This window comes from Parus major, chromosome 2 (assembly GCF_001522545.3).
Source record: "Parus major isolate Abel chromosome 2, Parus_major1.1, whole genome shotgun sequence".
NCBI lineage: Eukaryota > Metazoa > Chordata > Aves > Passeriformes > Paridae > Parus > Parus major.
In genome coordinates this window covers 57,516,216-57,542,150 of record NC_031769.1, presented here as the reverse complement: position 1 = coordinate 57,542,150, position 25,935 = coordinate 57,516,216, and the positions used below count along the sequence as shown (strand labels likewise).

The window sequence follows — 25,935 nt, the reverse complement described above, 5'->3', positions numbered from 1 at the left end:
CTTTTCTGTTATTTGTTTGGTTTGTTTTGCAACTCGACTTTTATTTGTGAACAGTTATTTCCAGCCCCCGACCCCCCTTCCTTCGTTCCCAATTCCTTCCCCCCTCCTTGCCACCTCCACGTCGCTGATGCCTCTGCAAAAAGCAGAGTCAAGACGGCTCAGTTAGCAGCATGTCTCGTCGAAAGCAAGCGAAACCCCAGCATCTCAAATCGGACGAAGAGCTGCAAGCAGAGGTAGTTTCTGAGCACGGTAAGGGCTCCCGGCACCTCTTTCTCCTTCTCTCTCTCTCTCTTTTTGTGAGCGTGTTTCGGATGGAGATAGGTGAATTTATGGTGATGGTGAACATGGGAGCGCAATTACTCTGCAGCGGGAGAATGGGAATTAGAGCAGCCGGGGGAAGAGGCAGCGGAACTGAGAAGTTCGCAGTTTAGCCAAGTTTCTGCAGCCCACCCCCTGCCTAACCAGCCCTCCCAGCAGCAACCTCCCGGCCTCCCCAGCGCTTTGATCGCGGCTGGGCTCGGCGGCGGGGCTCGGCCCTCCCTCCCCACTCACCCGGGCTCGAGCAGCTGCAGGAACGGGCGCCCCGGAGCAGCGCCTGCCTCCTCCTCCTCCTCCTTCTCCTCCTCCTCCTCTCCGCTGCGCTCCTTCTCTCTGTGTTATTGGGTACCCCCTTTTCCCCCGTCCTGCTCCCTCTCGGCGGAGGCTCGGAGCGGACAGAAGCCATGTTCCCCTCTCCCCACCGGCTCCAGGAAAGTTGGGGCAGCCGGGGCCGGGGTGCCCTGCCCGAGGCCGAGGGAGGTCCCGCGGGCCGTGGGCTGCCGGGCCCTGGGACAGCCCCAGGGCTGCCGCTGCCCGGGGATGCCCCCGCGGCCCCGGGTCGCCCGCGCAGGCTGCGGGGGCTGCCCCGGCCGCTCCCCCCGTTCGCCCCGGGGGACCGCGGGGTGACCGTGGTAGGAGCGGGCAGAGCCGCTCGGGTGCGCGGGGCCAGCGGAGTTGGTTTCATTATTTTCGAGAGGATTGAGCAGAAGCTTTTAGCCTTCCCCCTTGCGCTGCCTTCCCCCCTTCGCCTCCTGGCTCTGCTGCGACTGTAATTATCATCGGTGGTAGGTGACACGGAGTGCCACCACCGCCACCAGCCCCTGTCGCGCCGGCTGTAGGCAGTGGGGAAGGGTTATTTTCTCGCCCATCCGCCATTCCTCGCTTCCTCCCCACACGCAGGCACACACACACTTGCTTTTATGCATCTGGGCTGCCAAGCAGCTAGTGAACAAGTGTCCAAAGCTGGAGAGATTTGGTCTGTAATCCTGCTTTATTTCCACTTTGCTGTAATTTTCTTGTCGGGAATAGGGCTGCAGGGTTTTCTTCTTCCATCTTACTTACTTTTTCCTTTTTTTTTTTTTTTTTTTAATTAGTTTTAATTTCCTTAGTAGTCCCTGGCACTGCAGCATGCAAAGCCCATGTTCTCTTATCCTGGACTAAGTTGAGAGCTTCCACTTGAAAGTTTTTCTTTTCCTCTTTACATAGAGCCCACCGCTTTCTTAGTTTCTCACATAACCAAGTGGGATCCCCAATGTTTTTGGCTTTCTGTGTAGGCCCCTTGCTCCACTATATTATCTCCTCTCTCTCTCTCTCTCTCTCTCATTCCTTTCGAAAAGTAAGACAAAAAAGTCCTTCTCCTGCTTTAAAACTATAATTACTTTTAAGTTGCATCTGTGAGGAGAGAAAGGCAGCAAAGTTGAAGCCTGAGGAGGATTTTGACTATTGTATCTGAACTTTAGAGCCCTGAAGCTTAAGGCAGCGTGAATCCACTTCATCAGGTTAAAACATCTGTCAGACTGGCAAATTGTTAAGCCTCCTGCTCCTTCCCAGGGTGTTTGGGGAGGCAGGGAGCAAGTCCCACACTGTCCAGAGCTGCTAAGGGGGCTCCTGCCACTGCTCCAGGAAAACCCACTTGGGTGTTGACAATAACAGGCACACAGAGAAATGCTTCCTTCTGTCACAGTGGAGGAGCAAAGCAGTGCATTTTCAATTTATTTTTTTTTTCTTTTCCTTAGGAAACAGTGGTAGTGTAAAATAAATTAATATAGACAAGTAGATAAGAATTAGTATTTTATTATGAAAGCAAGATTTGTTGAGTCCATCTCTGTTGGGTTAGGCTCTAGCTCTAAGAATTTATCATTAGCATTATAAACTTTTACATGCTCTGAATCCATTTCAGTACAGGAAAATAAAACCCCACTACTTCATTATGACACTCCTGGTGAGTTAATAAATTGAAAAAAATTGTTAAACTAGGTTTTTGTTTTGTTTTGTGAATCTTATCTATGTAGCCATGTCACCCGAGATTAGAACAAGAGATATGCTAAAAAGAAACGCTTGCATATGGTGGGTAGATTAAGGACAAAGAATCTTTTTGTCATGGAAATGTTTTTTTTTTTTTCCCCTTTTTGGGGGGGTTTTGTTTTGTTTACTTCATCACATAGAATTTCTCACACTTGGTTTGTTTTGTATTGCCCTCAATGACTACATGATCAAATGAATGGATTTATTTCTGCCGAATGAGAAAGACAGTCTTTCCATCAAAAGGACTACATTGCATCCCAGTGAGGAATTTTAAAGCGTTATTATTGTGGTCCCTGAATAGCACAAAATCGGCTTTCACAGCAGCCCTAAAATGCAACAATGTAAAAATACTTTTCAGCCTTAGAAGGCTGTTATCAAAATGTGCTATGTTTCCTTTTATTAAAACATATTTTAATTAATAGAGTGAAACCCTCAATTGTTAACAATTAACAAGCTAAAGTTGGGTTTGCACTTTCAATTGAGAAATGTGAGCAAGGTGGAGACAGGCTACAGGAGCAGAGGGCTATCTAGTGCACATTAGTGCAATGTAAATCATTTACACGTTATATTAGGAAGCCTAACAATTGCCATACTTGAAAGCAATTTTATAGGCCAGATATAATGAGAGCTCCAAGTCTCGTGAATTAAAACACTTCTTGTCAAGTCAGTGTTCTTCGTTTCTGTCCACAGCTGTGATCAAGATATTGCTACAGTTCCTGAGTGTATTTTGCAACAGGCCAAAAATAGTTTGCACAGCGCCAAGAATATTTGTCATTTTATGAAAGCAAACTGTTTAAGCAGTATTATTTCATATGTGTAGCCTTTTCAGTCATTTTGCTCCTTATCTCCAAAGGAGTTAATGCAAGACTAAGCAAATGAAACTTATTATTTATTTAATGAAATCATGTTTAATATCACCTCAAAATAGATTTTATAAAATGGAGCATTTAAAAATTAATGTCCCATAAATATAATCCTCACAGTTAAGGGACATTCATAGCAACAGAGAGAAACCTGGAAGTTTGGGGTGCTGGACGGAAGACAAACATTAGGCCGGGTTTTAAGCTGACTGGTCACAGCAGAACTTTCATGCTAACGTTATCACAAAAGTTTTAGAATCTAAACAAATAATTTTATTGCCATCTTGGGCTACAGCATATCACAACTTCATTCAAACAGGACATTGTCATGGTGGTGAGAAACTGTTGGAAATATGAAGATTATTAGTATGTCATCAACTACAGATAAACACTCAAAATCGTTAGAAATTATTTGTCAAAAATGAAATGCTAAAAAATATATTTTTCAATAATTTTGAAAAGAAATGTTAACAAACAGCTGGCAATGATATATTTCTTGAATAATTGAGGTGTAGAAGAGTGAACAAAAATACGTATTAAAAACCCCACAATTTGAGGTTGCTAAATGAGAAGATCTGCTGGAAATCATTTAAAAACAGCAGCAGCAGGACTCAGATGACTGCCTGTAGAATACAATAATCTCAGTTTCTCAGTAAATGTAACGCATTGTAATAGCTGGAATTACATTTCTAATACACTTGCCTAATTCACCAGATTACAAATGAATCGGAATTGTAGATACAATAAACATGCTTCTACTCCAACTAATTTTAAAATTAAACCATGGACATAGCATTTGTAGTTTTAAAGTAGAGGTAATAGAAAGTGTTTTGTTTGTTTGTTTTTGGGGTGTTTTTGTTGAATTCTTTTTTGTTGGGTTTTGTTTCATTTTTAAGTGCTGAAAAGTGTTTCTTAGAGTGTGCAAGTGAGGTTCTGGTATGAGTGATGACAAATGGTGCTTTGGACCTCTTCATGTGAAGTTTCTGGCAAAGATATATTTAGCCTGAGGTGGGAGGGATACCTTGTAGTGAGCTGTGTAAAGAGAGTTTTCCAGTGTGCCTTTTGCAGTCATTTCTGAAAATATTGGACCTCTTTTTTTCTCCCACTCTTCAACACACACAGCATAATCTAAACTAATTGATCTGTTCCATCTTGGTAAAGTGGGATTGGGCTGTGCAGTTTGGGGCAGTTTGGTGACTGCACTTAGTATTCTTCTGGAGTATGTACACAGACACACAGGCTCAGCTACAGCAAAGACACAGTTCAGCATGTAGCAGCCAGCCTCATGTGAGTGTGGTCACTCCATCTGCATATAGGGAGGGTTAAAACACATTTTAGGGGGACATTCCTCAGTATGAAATTGAGGTTATTCTCTATTGCTTAGACACTGTTGCATTTCAAACTTGAGAAGTCACGAGCAGCTGTCAGTAAACATAAAACTTAGGTGATTTTTGCAAATATTTATTCTGAGGCAAGTGTAAGAGAAGGCTTTTTGTTTTGAAAAATAAAGGGCAAATTAGCATCGCTATAAACTGTCCCTTTGATTAGAAATGGTAATTGAAACTTTATATAAATACTTTTCAAATACAGCAGAGACATCATGCTCAAAGTATGTAACATTTGTGATGGTGTAATTTTAAAAATACTCTGCACTGAATTGTGTTAGCCATAGAAAAATATTTGGAATAATAAGGAAACTACAGCAATTGGCCAATTTGCTGATGTATGTATAACAATGGAAGTAGACAAAACTGGGTCAGATTTTATCTGGTGATGCTGGACTTGAAGTCTCACCATCTCCTGGGGCAGACATTAAGGCACTTTTTTCAGAGTGAGAGGGAGGAAATTTTGGAAGGTGTTTGTTCAAATTCTGTGCAATTAAGCTATTAACATGCATACATTTAGCTGTTGAAAATTACTTTTCCTTGCCTAAGACAGAGGAAAAGCTACAATTCAAATAACATGCGGCATTAGAAAAAGAGTAAAAAAAAAAAAAACCCTAATTAATAAAGTGTATTAGTGTCATCTGAAAAATAGTCTGAGTCCTGGGAAGATTTTCCTGATATCTCTCCTTCATTTGATTTGTTGTCTGCCAAACATAGACAAGCATATCTGTTGACTATCCAGCAGCCAGGGCATGAGTCAATCACTTTTGTTGATAATAAACCAGGTCAGGCATGACATTAAAATAGTTAAGTACTGACAGAGTTTCTGCAATAAAGCATATAAAAATAATTTATTTTATTGTATTGTATTTGTAAAATGAGAGTAATTGTCTACATTTTTTTTTTCCAGAGGAAGCACTAGTAAATCTAGTTCTACCACTCATATTGAATTTTATATATCAATGTCAATCCTGTTTCCTTTGCGCTCTTAAAATTTTCCACTAAATGTAGTGAAGGTTCTCCATTAATTTAAAAAAGGGGAATTTAGGCCAAAATTAGGTCCACTTTTAGGAGCTGGCTCAGTTATAGTGCTGTTAGTCTTGAACATTTCTTCTTATCAAGGAAACACCCTTCAAAACCGTGAAAGCCAGAAAGACAGATATTTGTAAGGGTGATAGAAAACCATAACACAACACATTTAAAAAAATCTGTTTCTTTTGAGATAAAAAGTGAAAAGATAAAGGATTAAGGAGAGAGGGCTTTACTATTTCCTTGCTATATTTAGTGTGCAAAAAGTGAGCCTACTTGAACTATATTTGTTATTACAGCCTAAGCTAAATCTTTAGAAAAAGCACTTCTGAAATTCCTATTGCCACTTCCTAACGCTGGCGCGTGTGTGGTGTTCCTCCCCCAGCACCCCCCAAAAAAAATTTAAAAAAAAAAATTAAAAAAATAATATTAAAAAATCTGAGAGCTATCACCGGTCTCAAAAGAAACACGGACAACATTTGCAGCCTTTGGAGGCAGGCAGGGAGGCACGGCAGAGCGCTCGGGCTGGCTGCTGCGCCCCCGCAGCCGCCGCCGGGCCGGGCCGGGCGCAGGTGGGCGCTGCGCGGAGGGGTCGCTCCGCAGGAGCTCCGCCGGGGAATGCCGGCCAGAAGGTGGGATCGCGGAGTGCCAGAAAGCTTCCCCAGGTCTCCTCTCCCTGAGGGTGGGTAGTTAGAAGTGCTTTGACAAGGCTTGCTGATTTAACCTTTGCCTGCTTTGCCCTGCCAGGGGTGGCCACTAGATGTCAAGCTCATAATACAATTAGTACATCTGTGCAGTTGACCTTGGCAGCACGGCTTACCACTGTTCCGTTAAGTGTTAACATTGAATTTGAGTGTTAACTAGAGATCCCTCGGAGTTTGCTACATGCTGCACAGCTTATCAAATGCCCATCTAGTTCAACACAAGTGTTTACAGTCCTTAAAGTAGGAAAAAGGTTTCCTTTTGTGAAGCCCAGCATCTTGAGCTGCTTAATTAACCCTGCAGGTGCTGCCGTACTTTTGTTCCAGATAATCAAAACCAACTCGTCATTCAGCGTTTCAGGAGACCCCTTCTCCTGGTGCCATTCGATAGCTTTCATTTATGAATTTGTTGATGCACTAATGTCCCCAAAGCTATAAATGGTGAAAGCTAAAGGACTTGTCTAGATCATTATGGCTTTGCTATCCTGGGTAATTCTGCAGTGAAGGACCAAACAAATGGCAAAAGACCAAAACGACTGAGCATCACAACTGGCATTGAACTGCTCCAGGTTTGCTCTTTCAAGCACTCCTGGTTGTGAGTCCTTTTTACTCAGAGGAGCCCAGAACTCGTAAGTTCAGTTTTGAGATTCTTAGGAGATGCAGGATTTGGTCCTCACGTCGGCTCCTTGTCTTGTAAGCCTCTAAAACCAAATTTGTCCTCCTTTCTGTGCTTGTTCAGAAAGCAATTGGCTTCATTAATTTATGTCGGGTGTTAAGAGTTATGTAGTTTTAGATGTGGTTAATTTTGCACTTTCTAAGGAAAGCAATTCAGAATCTCTATGGTTCTGCCTCTGTTTATTTGTTTTGGTTTGTTTTTTCAGTTTTTAATTTTTTTTCATATCAGCTGTGTTAGAAGTATTTACCTCAATTTTAATTTTTTTTTTAGGAATCCAAATAAAACTCGATGCATTCCAAATGTATTCCAAATAAACTTAATTCCTGCAGAGACCCTCATTATTTGTAGACGAATTCTGCCCAACCTGAAATTACTGTACCTGTGCCATAAAAGCCAACCGAGTAAGTGCTTATATGACTTTGAAAAACATAGCACAGGTCTTATTTAATATGATATCTTGCACAGATATTACAAACAATTTGTGAAACTTGCATCTGTTCCACATCTGCGTCCACAGAGAAAGGCGCCAGTGTTTGATATAGTGAAGTGCTTCGCTGCACAGATTAGAAGCTGCAAATGTTTTAAGCAGAGTACAGTTAGTGCCTGTGCCACAGGTGGCTGTTACTTAACAAATTCTGAGATCCAGGCTACTGAATAGATCAAACCGTGTGTGCCAGGTCAACGCCGGATTTTGCATAGCAAGAGTGCCCTCCACTGTTCGAATCCATACTAACAGCTTTTGTGGGCTGAGAAAAAGGACAGAAAATTTTTCTTTTGAGTCTGGAATTTCTTCTACATTGTTAAACACAGTAGGGGTCTCTATTTGTCTCCTCCTGTTTCACAGCTTGGGCTCAGTATGTGATAATTCATCTTTCTTTATGGGATTCAAAGCTATCATAAAGAGTTAAAAAGAATTAATTTGCAAGAAAATAAACGTGTTCTAACAATTTAAGAAAACTTTCTTTAACAGCTCCGTCAATTGTAAGAGATGATAGAGCTAAGGAAAAAGTAGTACTGTTCTTCTCCAGGATCAATATGTTGCTACAAGGTTACTGTTTCCAAATTAATATAATTTTAAAGCAAACTTATGGGGTTCTTTTAGTATATGTTGTTACTTTATTTAATCTGTGCTCAGGGAAAAATAAGCATTCTGATGATAGGAGTAGTAAATAATTGTCCTGTACCAGTGCACTGGGCTCAGAGTTCTGTTTATAATAATTCTTGTTTAAATATACAAAATGCTGTGAGCAACATTTTGAAATGATTATTGGATTTGCATGTGAGAGCATTTTATACATCTGTCTTCATAGTTAGCAGACATTTTAGCTTTAGCTAGTGCTTATATATGCATTCTTTTTCTGAAACTTCTTCACAGTTTCTACACTGCTTCACAGTGGCTTTTTTTATCGCCCTGAAAGAAATTACTACATTTAGGAAATATTATTAACTCTCAATTATAGAGGTCTGAATGTAGAAACAATAGTAATTCATACAACATTCTTTCACACTTTCATTTGTATTATTGTGCACAGTCTAAAAAGAAGCTTCAGAAAATATTTTTCTCAAACATTTGTGGGATTCCTTTACAAGGCAGTTTTGTTTGAATGCTTCAGGAAGGTATCAACAATTTAAAATATGTTTAAGACTAAGGAAACATTGATTCTCTTACTTGTTTTTACCCAAGTGTCCTATGAATTACACATAATTTGAGGATTCCATGACACAGAGTAACAGGAAAACAAATTACTGAATAATCAGAGATAATTTTATTGTAGCTGTCCTTAATTAATATAATCAAAAAGACTCTTTTCAGGTAATTTACTTATGTGGAACTAGAACTAATTTAAGATGGGAAAAAATGAAAAGATTCTGGAGCAAAAATTAAACACAATACTTGGTTGGAGCTTTTTCCAGACTGGAGGCAGTTAGTCCTAAGAAACTGGGCATTTAATAAGCAGCATACATTTTAAGAATTAACCTGACTAGCATGTTATGCTTAATTTCAGTCTGTTTCACAAAAGTAGATAGGAACATTTTTTAAGCACCCATTCATTACATTTACCCTTCACATCAGGCAAGAAGCTCTCCTCTCACACAGAGGAGAAAGATCTATGCCGGCAATAAAAATTTAGATCCAGTAAAGCCAGGTTTACAAATCCTCTGTGTGTGTAATCAGAAGTGACAATTTTTTTCTCGACTGCACATTTCCCAATGGTGACAAAAGGACCCACAACACCCTTTGAGCCGTGTCCCTTCTCCTTGGGCACTGAGGAAGCAGGCCAACACCATCCTCCTTGCTCCTGCCTGAAAAGTGTTTGGTGGGTACCAAACACTGTACTTTGCACAGAGCAAAGCCTCCCGGCATCAACCCTTTGTACCCCCCTCACTGAGTCACCAGAGCACCTGAACGGCTTCAGGTGTCACCATCCCAAAGTGTCTTTCTCAAAAAAGCCTTCGTTTGAATTTCTGTGGGCTAATTTTAGGGCCAGACCTCGGTGGTGCAAAGTGCCAGCCCTGCTGGAGCCACCGTGGCTCCGTGGGCTGGTACCTGCTCAGGAGCTCGCCTCGGGTACCATCTGAGAGATGCTGCCTGAGATTTTTCACCTGTTTTCATATGGGAAGCTTGATGTGCTGTAATTCATCTTGCATCCCACAGCAGCTTCAGATTAGTCCGTTAGCTGTTAGACTGCTAATGAGAAAAAGAAAATAACTGAGAGGTTATTAGTGGCTGAGATCCTGACTGCTTGACAAAACTCCCATTCAACACCTTTTGTGTAACTAAGAACTGCAAAATTCAACCCATGTCCGTAAGATTAAGCAAGTGTTCGTTTAATTCCTCCAAGGCCTTGAAAATTTTTACTGTATCACATCCTCACTGTAATAACAAAAATTATTGCTTCTCTTCAGGAAAATTTAAAGAAAAAAGATGAAGTTCTTCACTACCTAACAGATTCAATCCCTTTGTAATACCTCAGAAAATAAGGACAATCTATAAAGCATAAATAAATATGGAAAATTTATATGTTTCCCTGCAATATACATATTCTGTGATTTAAAAAACAAAATTAATTTGTAGCTTAATATTTTTGCATTTAAAATTTTTAATATTCTGAATTAATGATTAAATTTTGGTATAGATTTCTGTCATTCATAAAGTGACTGAGTTTTAACAAAGAATCAAAAATAACCTTTCATGTAGAATGCTTCTAAGCTTTACTCCCTGTTGAATTCAGTGAGGACTCACACTTCAAAAGCAACAACAAATACAGTGCCTTATTGCTTTCACATCAGTAAGTACTACTTAAAGGGATGTTAGAAATTTGTGAAATACAGAGGTGATATCCATTTGTCCAGTATATTGCAAAATATGTATCAGTTGGTTTTTTTAGTTTTTCTACTCTTGGAAGTGCTTGTTTGCATGGCTAGTTTATATTCTTTGAATCTTTTTTAATTCAGCACTGTTTCAGATGTAGGTAAAAGCTACTCATTTGAGTAGGACTTGTTGGATTGAGACCACAGGCTGTCATTCTGTGAAGCGTCTTAGTAGCCTCAGCGTACTGTGCAGGAAAGTACTGTCACCCATGGCAAAGCAGCATTTACTTTCATGCCATTTGTGTCACCTGCTTGCCTGCCTGTCCAAGGAAGTGAAGCTTTGAGAGAGATTTGTTTGATGCTTTTTTTAAAAAGCCAGAATAATTTATCCTAAGTGGAAAGTACTGCAGTGAGATTAATAGTATGTTTAGTTTAAGGTTGAGCTGGGGGGAAGAAAACCCCTAGCAACTCTTTGGAATTATTTGAAATATTTTTCTAAAGGAGTCCTTGACTATTTCAAGGCAGATAGATGATGAGGTGAATGAACTTGGATCGGTCATTTAAAAAGTATTCTCGCTATTTTTAAGGTACGGGAGTTGAGGGAAGGAGAAATGCAAAACAGAGCTATAGGTCCCCACTCAGTACAGGCAGGAGCCTGTTCTCCCTGTGACAGCACAAAACTAGCCATTTACTTCACTGAGAGCAGAGCTGAGCACTGATTATCCAAGAATTTAGCTATACTACTGCATTCCTCATGTACTTTTCCACAAATTATATTTCAAATGCAGACTGCCGTTTCTTTGAGAACAAGTACACCAGTCTGCTTATTATTTTGAAATGCTGAGCAGGTCCACATTAATACCTCCTGGCAGCGGGCAGCAGCAGTTAAGGTTGCTTTGGAAAGCTTACATGTTATACACACTAGCTTTGATATACAGAGATCATGAGACTGTCTACCAACGCATAAAATAATACCTGTTTTGGTTGTAAATGTTCACATTTGGGCTTAGCGATTACTATACAGTGTCTGAAATAATTAGCTTGCTGGTGTTTGATCAGCTCATTCTAGATCAGAGGACAGCCATATTTGAATGGCTATATTGCCTGAATCCATTACTAATTACTGAAACCTTTTGTGCTAGGTTTGTTTAGAAAAAGCTCTCCTTAAACAAAAGAATACCAATATATAGATAAAGGCTGGAAGGAGAGATGCACAGTTAGCAGCTTCTTTAAGAATCAATCCTCCTTTGCAATCACTCAGTAGCAATGTTGGAAGCAGTAGTTGTAATAATAGTAATAATCATAATCATAATCATAACAACAACAACAACACACAACTGTAACCCGGCCTGCCAATGTTTGGAAATAGGACTAGAAAGTGTTCCCAGTGAAAGCCTTTGGAAAAACGACATCTCTCTGTGCGTGGTCGGTACTACCAACCAGGGCACTCCAGAGATTCCGAGCAAGGACCAGAGAATCTGTCTCCCCGACTTTTAAAATGTAAATCTGTAATGTAAATAAGGATTTGTTTGAGTTGTCTTAGTTCAGAAAGACTCTGGAGAGAGGCAAGCGTGTTGGGTGTTGGATGCTTCGCTGGTCTGTACTCTGCGTGCTTTCACTTTGCGAGAGCTGAAGCGCGCGCCGAAAATGTGGTCTGGAAGTCTGCTTTTTCACTTAACTCGCTTTGGGAGGCTTTGGGTTTTGCAACATATGCTTTAGGATACCTGCTGCCAGTATGCTCTTTTTCTGCGGTGAATCGTGTTATCTTCTGTGATATTTTTGTAACACAAAAGTGATAGTTTTTAACAGAAGGATTTACCATAAGGATTAGTCTAGTATTGTCTAGCAACAGCTATGTATTATTGATTTTAATCCAAAAAGTGTAACAGGTTCAGCACATCATGCAGAAATCTTAAATAATTCTTGACTGTTTTGAATTGTATTTTATTTCCCCCTCCCAAAAGGAAAAATAAAAAATAGAAGGGGAAAAAAACAGTAGTATTTGAAGAAGTGTTTTGTTGGTTTTTTTTTTAACTAGTAAATACAGTAGAATTTTAAAATCCTACAAAAATTTTACATTCAGCTATCATATCTTGATAAAAAATGCATGTCTGTTACTTAGTGACATATATCACTGGGTTTATGAATGCATGAGTATGTAGTGGATATAGTGTCATCTTTAAATTTTTTGAAAGGTACAGTTTTGGATGGTACAGGAAAATAATAAATTTGAGAGGCTCTCAGAGGCTAGGGAACAGTATTCAGGGCACAGATTTATCACCTTTATCAGACAAAACTCTCCGCTGAAATCTGTAGGGAGTTTTAGCTGAGCAAAGACTGAAAGAACTGACAGGCAATTTTGTCAAAAGCGATTTTATAGTTAATGTTCTGTAAAAACCTCTTTTTTAAAAGCAACTGGAACATCTCAAGATTACACTTTCCTTTTATTTTCCACTGCTACCTTTTTTTTTTTTTGGTAACTGTTTCTGTTGAAATGATAAGTCCTGAATTTCTTGGCAATCTTGTTTTGTTTTTTTTAGGCATTCTCTAACAGTTCCAGGTATATTCATAGCTGTATGAAGCTTTGTTCATACTAAGGATGGGATATTGAGGGTTTTGGCCCAATCCTGCCTCTACCAAAGTCAATGGAAGTGTTGCCATTCATTTTAGTAGAAACAGTATTGGACGCTTTATTTGCTTACTCTGCCTATCTTCAATACAAATCAGCTATGTCTTTGCTTCTAGCCATGCTCAACCTCATTACAGATACATACTACATTCCTTGCTCTGGCAGGATGCTTAGACTACCAGCATTCTAATATCACAACAGAATTTAGTAGAAGAACTTGTTAATTGTTGGCTCTTTTATTTTTATTTTTAGCTTCACAATCTTTTTCCTGATGTTGGATTATGGTGCTAATTGTATAAAAATTGGTTTAAAATCCAGATAAATAAGAGTGCAGCTTGGGATACCACGATTGCAGAGAGCATTCTTTTTGTTTTCTGTTTCAGTTAAGTGACCACATCTCTCTTAGAGAAATAGAATATGGCTGTTTAATTGAAACCTTAGCACAGGGTTTTGGCTGAGCATTCTTTCTGAGTATAAAAGAGAATAAACTAATAGACATCCTAGTACGTTTTCTTTCGGTAGCAAAACAATAAATTATTGATAAGGCAAGAAGACTCAGAGCCACTTTTCTCACATACTCAAATGCACATAACAAAAACTGATTTACAGCTGTCATTCTCTTCTGCCGAACTGATTTGCTGTTGTCACTCGATCTGTGGGCTGACGAAAAGCAGCTATGTCCAGAGCAGCAAATGGAACCTGAGTAATTACCTACATTCCTTCTCCCCAACATGACAAAAAAAAAAACCACCCTAAAAATGTTATTGTATGTTGATTTCTCCTTCCTGCGCAGCTATTTATTTGATCAGGTGTGAATTAGAATTCTGTTCATTTAACGTGCTTGTTATTCGGTACAAGAGGGTAACGCGAGTCAGAGGAAGTAGCTGCCTACAACAGTAATTAAACATGTGTAACCAATTAGTGGGTTTTCCACTATGGCACAAGCATATAATTTGTTGAGTCTTTCTATGAGGAGAGATGAAAATAGGTACAAAAAAGTGTGCCTGACTACGACATTGACGTTCTCATGTTAAACATGTCAGTGCAAATGAACTTTAAATATATAATATCTAGTTTGTTAATAAACCTCTCTTTTGCCTAAAATGAACTCTATTGGCTAATGGCAGTAACATGTAATTTAATGTGGCTTTTTGCTAGAGAAATATTGCATCTGACAGAAACAATTAATAGTATTAAGTATAAACAATATTAATTTTATAGCTAGGATAGGGGGCATTCAGTTTATGTATTACAGAACAGCTCATTTCAGCAGCATTTAAAAGCATATATAAGCAACATGCAAAAAGACATAATGCTAGTTTATGTATCTACCTTTGGGATAAGGAAGACTTTCCTTTTCTGAGTCAAAATGCTAGAAGTGCTTACATACCCTTGTTACTTTTATAACTGAATTCATTTCATTGAAAATTCTTAAGTTAAATAAATGCTTATTGATTTAAAAGGTTATATAGAATTACATTAAATTCATGGTGTCTCAACACTGTATAAAGATAATAAATCTAGGTAGTCCAGGACCACACTTGAGTAACAGAGGCCCAGTTTGTCCTGTCAGGTGCTGATTTGAGTTTGAAAGGTTACAGATTAGTTTAGCAATGTTAAGTGAAGTGGCAAAGGCATCTCTAATTTTGCTGGAAATGAGGAAGCTTGATGGTAAAGGGGAATCCTAATGAGCCCATCGAAAGCTTGCTTTGTACCCAACAGACAAGGTGCTGTGAATTGTATGAAAATATTGGAAATCAATGGCTTCTATGGAATTTCATTAAGAAGCAGTATCCACAATTGATAGCACCTCATAATTTGATGGATTGTGCTAAGAAAATGATTAGCTAGGTAGAAAGAGTCATAGAATACGCACGCTGGGACCTCAGATATGTTGAAGTGGGGCAATTTGTACAAAATAAAAAATATTGATTTTACTTATGTGCAAAATTTTTAAATGTAGGGAGAGTTGTCTCACAAGTCATTGGCTGATACAATCTTTTGATTTTCTAGCAGTCCCGGGAGAAGGAGCAGATGATGGTGATAGCGGGAACGAGAGCAGGAGCGGAAGCGAAGAAACCAACGTCTGTGAGAAATGCTGCGCCGAGTTCTTCAAGTGGACGGACTTCCTGGAGCACAAGAAGAGCTGCACTAAAAACCCCCTGGTGCTGATTGTCAACGAAGATGAGCCAGCTCCACCCCCTGCTGAGGAATTCCCTGAGCCCTCCCCCGCAAGCTCTCCCAGTGACCAGGCAGAGAGTGAAGCTGCTGAAGAAGGCGTCCAGGCAGAAAACAATGACAGCTCTGAGGTAAAAAACACGGAAAAAGAAGAAGAGCCAATGGAGGTAGAAACTTCTGCAGAGAAAAGTTTCCAGACTCAAGGCACCTCAAACACAGCTACTCCTCTACCTCAGATCCCTGAACCATCTTCCATGACAAGCTATAACATGCCAAACACCAATGTCACACTAGAGACTCTGCTGAGCACTAAAGTGGCAGTCGCGCAGTTCTCGCAGAGTGCACGGGCCACCGCTTCCGCGAGCATCAGCAGTGGGGTGACGGCTGTGGCCATCCCCATGATTCTGGAGCAGCTCATGGCCCTGCAGCAGCAGCAGATTCACCAGCTCCAGCTGATCGAGCAGATCCGCAGTCAGGTGGCAATGATGAACCGCCAACCCCTGCGACCATCCCTCAACCAGATCGTGGCTGCCCAGGGTGGTCCCGGGCAGGCCTCCAACCAGCTGCAGGGGTTTGCCGCCAGCGCCGCCGTCCAGCTCACTGCAGTCATTCCTTCTGCCATTGTGGGGCAGGCCACCAGTGGTCAGCCCACTGCCTTTGACGGCTCCCAGCACATCTCGAGACCTACATCTGGAGCAAGTACACCCAGTATATCCGGCGGTGGCTCTTCTGCCCTGCCTGAATCGGGTGTACCTTCCTCCTCGAACGCAATTACGTCCATAACTCCCATTTCTGTGTCAAATGCTCCTAACAGTGCTTCACAGCCCCAGAATGCTTCGACTCCACCTTCAATAGGACATGGAAGCCTCACCTCAGTATCCAGCCTGCCAAACCCACTTCTACCTCAGACTTCATCAAATAGCGTAATCTTCCCCAATCCGCTGGTTAGCATCGCCGCAACTGCTAATGCGCTCGATCCTTTGTCTGCCCTTATGAAGCACCGCAAAGGAAAGCCACCAAATGTGTCAGTGTTTGAACCCAAGTCAAGCTCCGAGGATCCCTTTTTTAAACATAAATGCCGATTTTGTGCCAAGGTCTTTGGAAGTGACAGTGCTTTACAAATTCACCTCCGCTCGCATACAGGCGAAAGACCTTTTAAGTGTAACATATGCGGAAACCGCTTTTCCACAAAGGGCAACCTGAAAGTTCATTTTCAGAGGCATAAAGAGAAATACCCTCATATTCAGATGAACCCTTATCCTGTTCCAGAATACCTCGATAACGTTCCCACCTGCTCTGGAATCCCATATGGGATGTCGCTGCCCCCCGAAAAGCCGGTAACAACATGGTTAGACAGTAAACCTGTTTTACCAACCGTCCCGACTTCCATTGGGCTCCAGCTGCCCCCCACTATACCTGGTGTGAACAGTTACGGAGACTCTCCGAGTATCACTCCTATGAGCAGATCACCCCAGAGGCCTTCTCCCGCCTCCAGTGAATGCACTTCTCTATCCCCGAGCCTCAACACTTCTGAGTCAGGCGTTCCTGCATCTGCTGAATCCCCGCAGCCCGTTCAGAGTGGCTCATCTCTGACCAAGGCAGAATCTGTCACTCTGCCTCCCACGAGCACACGGCTCGGGGACCTTTCTGCAGGTGGGCAAGTTTCTGCAGCTTCCACATCTTCAATTCCTACGGTGGTTACAGACAGCAGCGTTGCAACAAGCCTCCCAAACCCTGTGCTTCCAGCAGTGTCTGACCAGTTTAAGGCAAAATTTCCATTTGGTGGTCTGCTAGACTCTATGCAAACATCAGAAACCTCAAAACTACAACAGCTAGTGGAGAACATTGATAAGAAGATGACAGATCCAAATCAATGCGTCATTTGTCACCGTGTGCTTAGTTGTCAGAGCGCTCTCAAGATGCATTACAGAACACATACAGGAGAAAGACCATTTAAATGCAAAATTTGTGGACGTGCCTTTACTACAAAAGGCAATCTAAAAACACATTTTGGAGTTCATCGAGCAAAGCCACCACTTAGAGTACAGCACTCGTGTCCCATTTGTCAGAAGAAATTTACAAACGCGGTTGTTCTTCAGCAGCACATTCGTATGCATATGGGTGGGCAAATTCCAAACACGCCACTACCAGAGGGCTTCCAGGATGCCATGGACTCAGAGCTTTCCTATGATGAGAAGAATGTTGACACACTGAGCAACTTTGATGATGACATTGATGAAAATTCTATGGAAGAGGACCCAGAACTAAAGGACACGGCAAGTGATTCATCCAAACCCCTTATCTCTTACTCTGGGTCATGTCCTTCTTCACCACCTTCTGTGATCTCCAGTATTGCTGCTTTGGAGAATCAAATGAAAATGATTGATTCTGTCATGAACTGTCAGCAGCTGACCAGTTTAAAATCCATAGAAAATGGATCAGGGGAAAGTGACCATTTGAGCAATGACTCCTCATCAGCCGTTGGTGATCTTGAAAGCCAGAGTGCAGGCAGCCCTGCAATGTCAGAGTCTTCTTCCTCCATGCAAGCTTTGTCTCCTGTGAATAGCAACAGTGAAAGTTTCAGATCAAAGTCCCCCGGTCTCAGTAACCAGGAAGAGCCGCAAGAAATACAATTAAAGACAGAAAAACCGGACAGTCCGCCACCCACAACTGAAAATGGAGGTGCATTAGATCTGACATCCACCAACCCAGGAAGACCGGTCATCAAAGAGGAGGCTCCTTTTAGTCTGCTGTTCCTGAACAGAGAACGTGGTAAGTTTAAAAGTACTGTTTGTAATATCTGTGGCAAGCCTTTTGCTTGTAAGAGTGCATTGGAAATTCACTACCGCAGCCATACTAAAGAACGTCCATTTGTTTGTACAGTCTGCAGTCGTGGGTGTTCCACTATGGGTAATTTAAAACAGCACTTACTGACGCACAAATTAAAAGAGCTGCCTTCTCAGTTATTTGAACCCAACTTTACTCTAGGTCCCAGCCAAAGTACTCCTAGCCTGGTCACCAGTACAGCACCCACCATGATCAAAATGGAAGTGAATGGTCACAGCAAGCCGATCTCTTTGGGTGAGGTTCCCTCGCTTCCAGCTGGAATCCAGGTTCCTGCTGCACCACAGACAGTGATGAGTCCGGGGATCACCCCTATGCTGGCACCCCCCCCTCGCCGGACTCCCAAGCAGCACAACTGTCAGTCGTGCGGGAAGACCTTCTCCTCAGCAAGTGCACTGCAGATACACGAGCGCACCCATACCGGTGAAAAACCGTTTGGTTGCACAATCTGTGGTAGAGCTTTTACCACAAAGGGGAATCTTAAGGTAAGAGGCCACATAAAACTGTAAAGGCTTGGGGAGGGGGGGGTTAAAGATCACTGCTCTTGAACTCAGCAAGTTTTAGTGCTAAGCGTTTGTCCCAAGGACAGGTGAGAAGGGAGCTTCAAGGAAATGCTTGCTGTACTGTGGCAGTCACTATGCTTCCACCGTGAGGATGATAAGGACTGGAAAGTGGCAGTGATGTGAACTTTTAAACTGGTTCTAGGTGTACATGCAGGCATGTTGTATTTCTGACAGATGCGATGGCACACCCAGTCAGCTGATGGACGTGTTCTGAGAGTTCTTGTGGACTATCAATGCTAAATAACCTTGCTATAAACCAGAAACACAGAGCTTTCTCAGCTCCTTGGGTGCCCCCCCAGTTTCTATTTTCTATACTACTTTGCAGCCATTGCAGAGTAGAAAGCTGTTTCTCACAGATTTACAATGGGTTACTACAGGACTGATGTCTCTTATTCCTGCCATTTGGTTAACCATCAGGACACAGCCTGGGGAAGACATTTTAAATGTCCTTTTTAAAAATACTAAATTTAGCAAATTAATCAGTGCTTCTGACACAAGATGAAACATGAAAACAGGATGAAAAAAGAAAAAGGGAAAAACCACCCATCTCCTAGTATGTATGAGTAATGCCCTCGGTAATCTTCACCACATGAGGACTTCCAGCTTGCATGTGAAATTGTCTAACCCAAGAGAGTATGTACCCTTTAGTCTTGCAGCACTCTTTGTTTTCACTGAGAAGAAGCAAATGCACACTGAAAAACTACTATGGAACTGGGTTTTCTTTGTGTGGGCTGACTGGACCTTAGAACTCTGTTTTTACTGGAGTTGTTTTTTTTTTTTTTCAATGTGAAATAAAAGGCATTTTTTTAAAAAAGCAAGTGCTACTGTAAGTAACAGCATTTCAGGCTTGACGCCTCACCAGAATGTGCTAACTTGGGTGTGCTTCTTGTCCCTGTTCAATCTGCAGGTTCACATGGGGACTCACATGTGGAATAACGCCCCTGCACGCCGTGGCCGACGCCTCTCCGTGGAAAACCCCATGGCTTTGCTCGGGGGCGATGCTCTCAAGTTCTCCGAGATGTTCCAGAAGGATTTGGCAGCTCGGGCCATGAATGTTGACCCCAATTTTTGGAACCAATATGCTGCAGCTATCACTAATGGACTTGCTATGAAGAACAATGAGATTTCTGTCATACAGAACGGAGGCATTCCTCAGCTCCCAGTAAGTCTAGGCGGAGGCGCCATCCCGCCTCTAAGTAACCTTACCGGTGGCATGGACAAAGCTCGCACAGGCAGCAGCCCTCCCATTGTCAGTCTGGACAAAGCAAGTTCTGAAACGGGAGCCAGTCGTCCATTCACCAGATTTATTGAGGATAATAAAGAGATTGGCATAAATTAAAAGCATTCATTCCGAATAACTGTTGGACCTCTACTCGACACAACACTTGTCCTGTTCCATGTACAGCTTTTGAAGCTAAGCATTAGTTTCCTGACCTAAATGCATAGGTTCCCTTTAAAGTTTTACCCATAGCAGAAATACATAACTTTGTGGCTGCTGAAAAGTTGTCTTGCAAGATCTGCATGGTACTTCTTTCAACAGTGAGTTTGACTGTTACTGAGAACTTTGACACCTTTTAATTTAACAGAAAACAAACCAGTCATGGGATAACTTCATTAGAAACAGAAAGAGGCTAGTCTACATTCACTTTGCTTCTTACAAAACTTACTATCACCTGAGAAAGGGGGGCTTCATTATGGCATTCTGTCACACTTATTTGCTGGTTTTGTTCAAATTAGTTAGCAACTTGGACAATGTTTTTAGGAATCTTAATCTTAAATAAGTGATTTAGTACCCCAATGCTGTGTATTATTACAGTATCCTTGTCTGTAGTATTTATAATGTTAAGACTATGCGGGTAACAGACAATATACTAGCCCCAAACTTAAATGAAGCTTTTGTACTGCAAAATACATCTGGCTATGTGATTTTTCTTTTTTCTTTTCCCTTTTTTTTTTTTTTTTTTAAAGCAAGTTTTGTTTTACTATGAATAAGTGGTTCCTTTCAATGCAGGCAAAATTGTGAAGTTTTATTGGGAAAGATAGCATGCTTTTCATGTGCAAGTACCTGTCAGTAACAAACCTTTTTTTTATTTAAATATTTGTAGCTGCTATGTGGACAGTTGTTCTATTAAATGAAAAAAAAAAATGTAGTGTGAATTTTAGCTCAATGATCGGAAAACAAGTTACAGACAAACCTTAGCACCATATATTATTCACAACATTATAAACAGTTGTGAGTAAATATTCCGTGTTATCAAAGCTGTACAATAAAAAGGTAATGTTTGTATAATGTGGTTGCAAACTCTTAATTTATACTATTGCACTTTTAGTATTTTGTATTAGGGAGGTTTGTCTATAATTTGAAATTGAACAAAGATGTAAACTATTTTATAAATAGTACTTTGACTTAAGGAATAAGGAGGAGGACCCTGTTGCAGTTTATGTTTTGTTTTAAGCTCAAACAATGAGAGATCTCGATCAACTAAGCAAAAGATTGCAGAGAACTGTCAGATCCTTAGGAAATATGGGGACTGCTGTTTCTTAAATGGAAATGATTCATTTAACTTCTCTATGATGCCCACATAAAAATGTGACCACCCCTGACAGAATTCTGATACATTTATCTTAGAAGTGTGATATTAATACAAGTCTAGGATAGAGGAAGAAGAACATTATGTAGGTTTAATTTTCCTGTAATCTGTTCTGTCTCTTTCACACACAACCATGAAGAAAGATGCTGACTCCCTAATAACAGTGGGGACAAAAAAAAGAACTTTTGGGCAGCGTGAGCAGTAGTAACACACAAATGCTCTGTATTTATTTCCAACTGTCTGATTATCTTTTCAGATTGCTCCAAAGCACAATGTACTCTGATTAATCAAATATAATTTTACGTTGATTGCATTGTTGGAATTATGCTGAGTAAACAATGGGAACGGTTCCACTCATAAGCTGGGGATGCTGAGGAGACTGGGGCTTAATCAAAACTTGAACAGTAAATGTTTTGTGTACTACCTCATTTTTGTGCATTACAAGCATGGTGGAGTTGACACTCTGAACTTCCGTCCAGCAGAATTGCTTGAGGGACATTATGGGTAGCTGGGTAACAGCGCAAGGAGTTTTATGCCCCTGAAGAACAAATCAGACAGTGAGGTCTTCTCAGTTGAGACTGAAAAATAGGACAATCTTTCTTATAAAACAGAAACCATTACTGTAAGAGGATGGACTATTTCTGCCATCATGTAATGGAGTGAAAAGAGGTTCAAAGACTTATTAGCTGTTTGTTTCTGTTGGAAATGAACAATGAACTCTACAGCTCCATTTTCTACAATGATGAGATAGAAATATATAGATATAAATATATATCTATATCTGAGCAAAAGTATATATCTGTAACACCTCTACAATATAACATAATTTTTTTGCCACGGTGTGTGGGTGGTTAGGGGTGTTTCCAAGCATTAGAAAAAGAAAACTGAGGTGGCTTAATGTTGCTGTATTTCAGCAATTGAATGTTTTTATTTATCTGTGTAATTTTTGGTGTGACTTTTTTTTGTTAGTATTTGGTACCATGTAGTGTTATCTCTATTCCCTAAAGAATGTGTATAACTTAAAAAAAAGGAAAAAAATTAAAAAAAAAAAAAAAGAAAAACAGAGAAGAAAAAATGAAAAAGGAAAAAGAGAAAAAATATGTAAAGTGTTGTAAATAAGACGGTTGACGATGGTACAGTAAGACTGACCCCATTTTGTATTCAGGGCTAGGCCATTCCTCTCTGCATGGTGAAGAGAGACACTATTTTTATACTGTGATACCATGTAGGGCTAGGAGCCTCCCTGAAACAGCTGGGAATTGTTACCTAGATCCAATATTTTTTATTATTAAATCTTGTTGGCTTGACACATCTACTGATTGAAATGGATGTCTTAGTCTAGGTTACTATTTTTGTCATATGGAATTGAATAAAATGCAGGATGTAATATTATTTCTGAATTGCGTTCCTTGATTACTCTAATAACAGAACAAGATATGAGACTAAGGTCACTTGTGGTAGATTGGTGTCAATGACTTCTAATCGTTGCATCTGAAAATCAGAGTAAGGTCGACACCGTATATTCAAACGTTTTTCTAATTTATATTAACAGTGTAAAGGGATAGAATTATTAAAATCTCTTTTCCAATGAAAATAAATTTTAAGAACATTTATCCCAAGGTAGTAGAACAAAAAAAGACACCAAAAAAATATTTTTGAGGGGGGAAAACAGACTTCGGAATGACTACTGTTTCAAATTGACTGCTTTCTGAACATTTATCCTGTACTGTCTAATGAAAAAGCCTCCTTTTCAGGTTGTTTAAACATCTGCCTAATATTCACAATACACTGCATGATAAAATTTGTGAACAAATTTATCAGGAGCAGTTCAAATTCTAAAATACAAAAAGGAAAAAAATTGATAACTCGCATCCGTTCATTCCAAATGACATAACCTATATGTTTAAACACATAGTTTTGTTTTGTATTTTTTTTTCAATAACCTCAATTATCAAAGCATGTCTAACTTTATCCAATTTTTTTTTTTCACCTTGATTTAAATGAAAGTATTTACATTCTTAAGGTTAGGCATGTGGTTAAGTATCTCCGGCAAAAAAGCTGTATGTTTGAGTAAACTCCAAGCTGTTATATTCCGATGGTGAATGCCTGCTGCATTTAAAACAGACAAAAGATAAATAAAAGAGAAAAATCTGTATTAATCATTTTTCAGTGGCCTTGTTATGCAGATACTGTGTTTTATAAGACGAACCCAAAGAAGGTATGAGTTTCCTCAGGTGACTCAACAACGATAGATTTGTGCTTTTCTTCCTCCGTGCACGTCCCTGAGTCTTGCTGAGAGAAAACATGATATGCAAAAGAGAAGAAAAGCAAAGGAGAGCTGATAGCTATGTTTCTGTTCAAAACACAAGAGGAAAATTCCCTGCTTTCCCCTTCTCCCCCCCAAAAAAGGATGAAAGCAGAATGGTATCTATTTTTAAATATGTATGGGTTATTTTTTTTATCATATGAAGACATTAAAAAATAAAATATGCTACACAGATGAAAATGGTCAAAGTCTGTTGAATTACAGATGTTTAAAAATAGAGCAATGTAGGAACTCTATATATGATCAGAAAAATTGCCTGTTATGATTATTTAAGGGGAGCGTTCCAGCAAGGCTTTCAAACTTTTCACTTCCATTTTTCCCAAGAATTATTAGAAAGGGAGCATTTATTAAATGATTGAAATAATTAATTGATTGAAATAACTTAAGTTTTACCCTTTTTTTTATTTTTTCATTTTGTATATATTACCCCTCCATATATTATCTGTTTCTTTACCTGTTTTGTTATTTGTCTCTTGGCAAACACTTTGTTTTTCTGAAGCTGCATTTGTGCTGTATTTGTGTTGCCTTTAATTTACTTCTCTGCATGTACTCCGCCATTTGGAAGATAGTGTGGTTTATTTTTTTCCTTTTTCTCTAATTCTGCAGAGGTCAAAAGAGCTGCCTGTTTTTTACGTCTATGTGTAACACTAGCATAATGAGTGATGAAGTCTTCAGTGATGTGATCAGGTATGTGCATAGCTCGCAGGATTTGCTGACAGACATGCCATTCACACTCCTTCCTGCAGATGAAGGCATGAAGCTCGTTAGTGTTGCTGGTAGAGGGCAGCCACAGATGGGCAGGAGGATGGAAGTCCCGATCCTAACTTCACTCTGCCTGCTTTTGCACCCCTGAAGCTCTACGGCCTTTAGTGGAGGTACTCCAGGTTTATTCTGGTGCAAGAGGGACTGCTTCCAGGTTCAGATGTCTTGCTTTTCTTTACGCATTTTCAAAGCAATGGCTAGCTATACAGAGTATTTTATAGTACGTCTAAGCAAAAGCATTCCGGACTTTATTTTTCAAAAGAGGAAAAAGAGAATACATATATTTTAATACATTCCACAGGCTTATCCCAGTTTTAAAGGAGGTCCTGAAAGCTGAATCTAAAAAAAGTATATGGCTGTGCCCCTTAATATATAATTGGATGTCACCATACAACTACTGAGTACGCACACAAATGAGTAAAATAGCCTGTAATATTTATGCATAAAAGTAAAAGAATGGGAGACTCTTGCTTGCTACAGGTCTGCTACACAAGGTATGCACTCACAGGGAAATGCATTCCCTTTGCAGATATCAAAGGTATCAGCAGATTTACAAAAAGAAAAATACGTGTTTGTGCACGTCACAGGACCAATGTATAGTACCTTATTTTTTCAAAGGGAGAATGTCCCAAGCGATTGACAAAGTGACAAATATGAAAGCCAACAGCTTTGGGCTGTGCCACTGTCATTTTTAAGGATGTGGGCAAGTTCTTTATTCAATTAATATTTTGCTTAAGAACAGCATACTTCTGAGGCCTCTGGGAATCAGGAAATCAGGCCTCCAGGAATCCCCTTGCAGCATCAGCTAGCACCTTGTAGAATTGAGATGACTCGCCCCATCAGTAAGACGGGGCAACACTTTTGTACCTACCTCACAGGGGTGTTGTGAGGAATAGTTTTACGTTTGTACAGTGTTTCAAAAATGGAAAATGCTTGGTATTATCACTGATTTTAGAGACTCTACAGTACATGTGCTATTATTTATTATTTGTACTCCAGCAGTACCTATGAGCTCCAGTCAGGACTGAGGCCTTATCCTAAATGTTGTACACTCACCTACTTGGGACTGACACAAAATTTTACTCAGCTACATTTTTCAATGGAGGTATTTCATTATCAAATGCCTATTTGATTACTATAGGGTTTAATTCAATTATTTAGGTGTTCAAATTGATTATCAGTTTTAGGCTATGGCAGAGAATTATCTGGTATCACATTTTGTTTTGAGCTTGTATTGATTTTCAGAAAAAGTGCACCAATTTTCTATGGATACTCTACAATCAAATCTTGCCATCAGTGGAATTCTACTGTACTTTTTGCTATTAAAGCTAAACATTAAAATACATGTGTGTGTATACATTATTATACACCAATATATAATATATATACCTGTAAACATGTATGTTTTAAATTTCTTTAGCTGCTTAGATTAATTTCAAACTGTGTGTGGCATATTTTGCTCAAGCATTGCCCATTTCAGATGCAATTTAAACATCGTTAAATGGTGTTGGCTCTCAGTAAAGATATAAAAACTGGAAAACATGACAACAAAAGACATATTGTTGCTATCATATATATGAAGGCTTGTAAGGAAAGTGTCTAAGTCTCAAATGTATTAAAAAACCTTCAGTAAGTCATAGAAGTCTTTACTTAGATTATGTTGAAATAAACTACTATATCAGAATGAGATCACTGTATATAAGTATGTTAAAATGAATAAATAATTCCAAAGGTAA

At 39.9% G+C, this 25,935-nt stretch overlaps 1 protein-coding gene across 4 annotated transcripts; it reads left to right on the top strand.

Annotated features, from left to right (window-relative positions):
* Nucleotides 1-6: 6 nt before the first annotated feature.
* On the top strand, nt 7-25,935 carry SALL3 (spalt like transcription factor 3). Of its 4 annotated transcripts, XM_015620000.1 has the most exons (5): nt 7-249; nt 14,949-17,885; nt 18,102-18,442; nt 19,428-19,682; nt 24,044-25,935. In XM_015620000.1, the coding sequence occupies exons 1-5, from the start codon at nt 171-173 to the stop codon at nt 24,080-24,082; spliced, it is 3,651 nt and encodes a 1,216-aa protein (XP_015475486.1). In that variant the 5' UTR covers nt 7-170; the 3' UTR covers nt 24,083-25,935. The 4 variants fall into 4 exon arrangements, with proteins under 4 accessions (XP_015475486.1, XP_015475485.1, XP_015475484.1 ...); XM_015619999.1 differs by having other exon boundaries at nt 14,952-17,885; nt 19,428-25,935; XM_015619998.1 differs by having other exon boundaries at nt 19,428-25,935.

Bases quoted from the DNA above. Each gene is read 5' to 3' on its own strand.
- SALL3 (XM_015619998.1), top strand. From the start codon at position 171: ATGTCTCGTCGAAAGCAAGCGAAACCCCAGCATCTCAAATCGGACGAA. The intron at 17,886-18,101 runs GTAAGTTTAAAA...ACTTTACTCTAG, and splicing joins GTTCCTGAACAGAGAACGTG to GTCCCAGCCAAAGTACTCCT. The intron at 18,443-19,427 runs GTAAGAGGCCAC...TTCAATCTGCAG, and splicing joins CCACAAAGGGGAATCTTAAG to GTTCACATGGGGACTCACAT.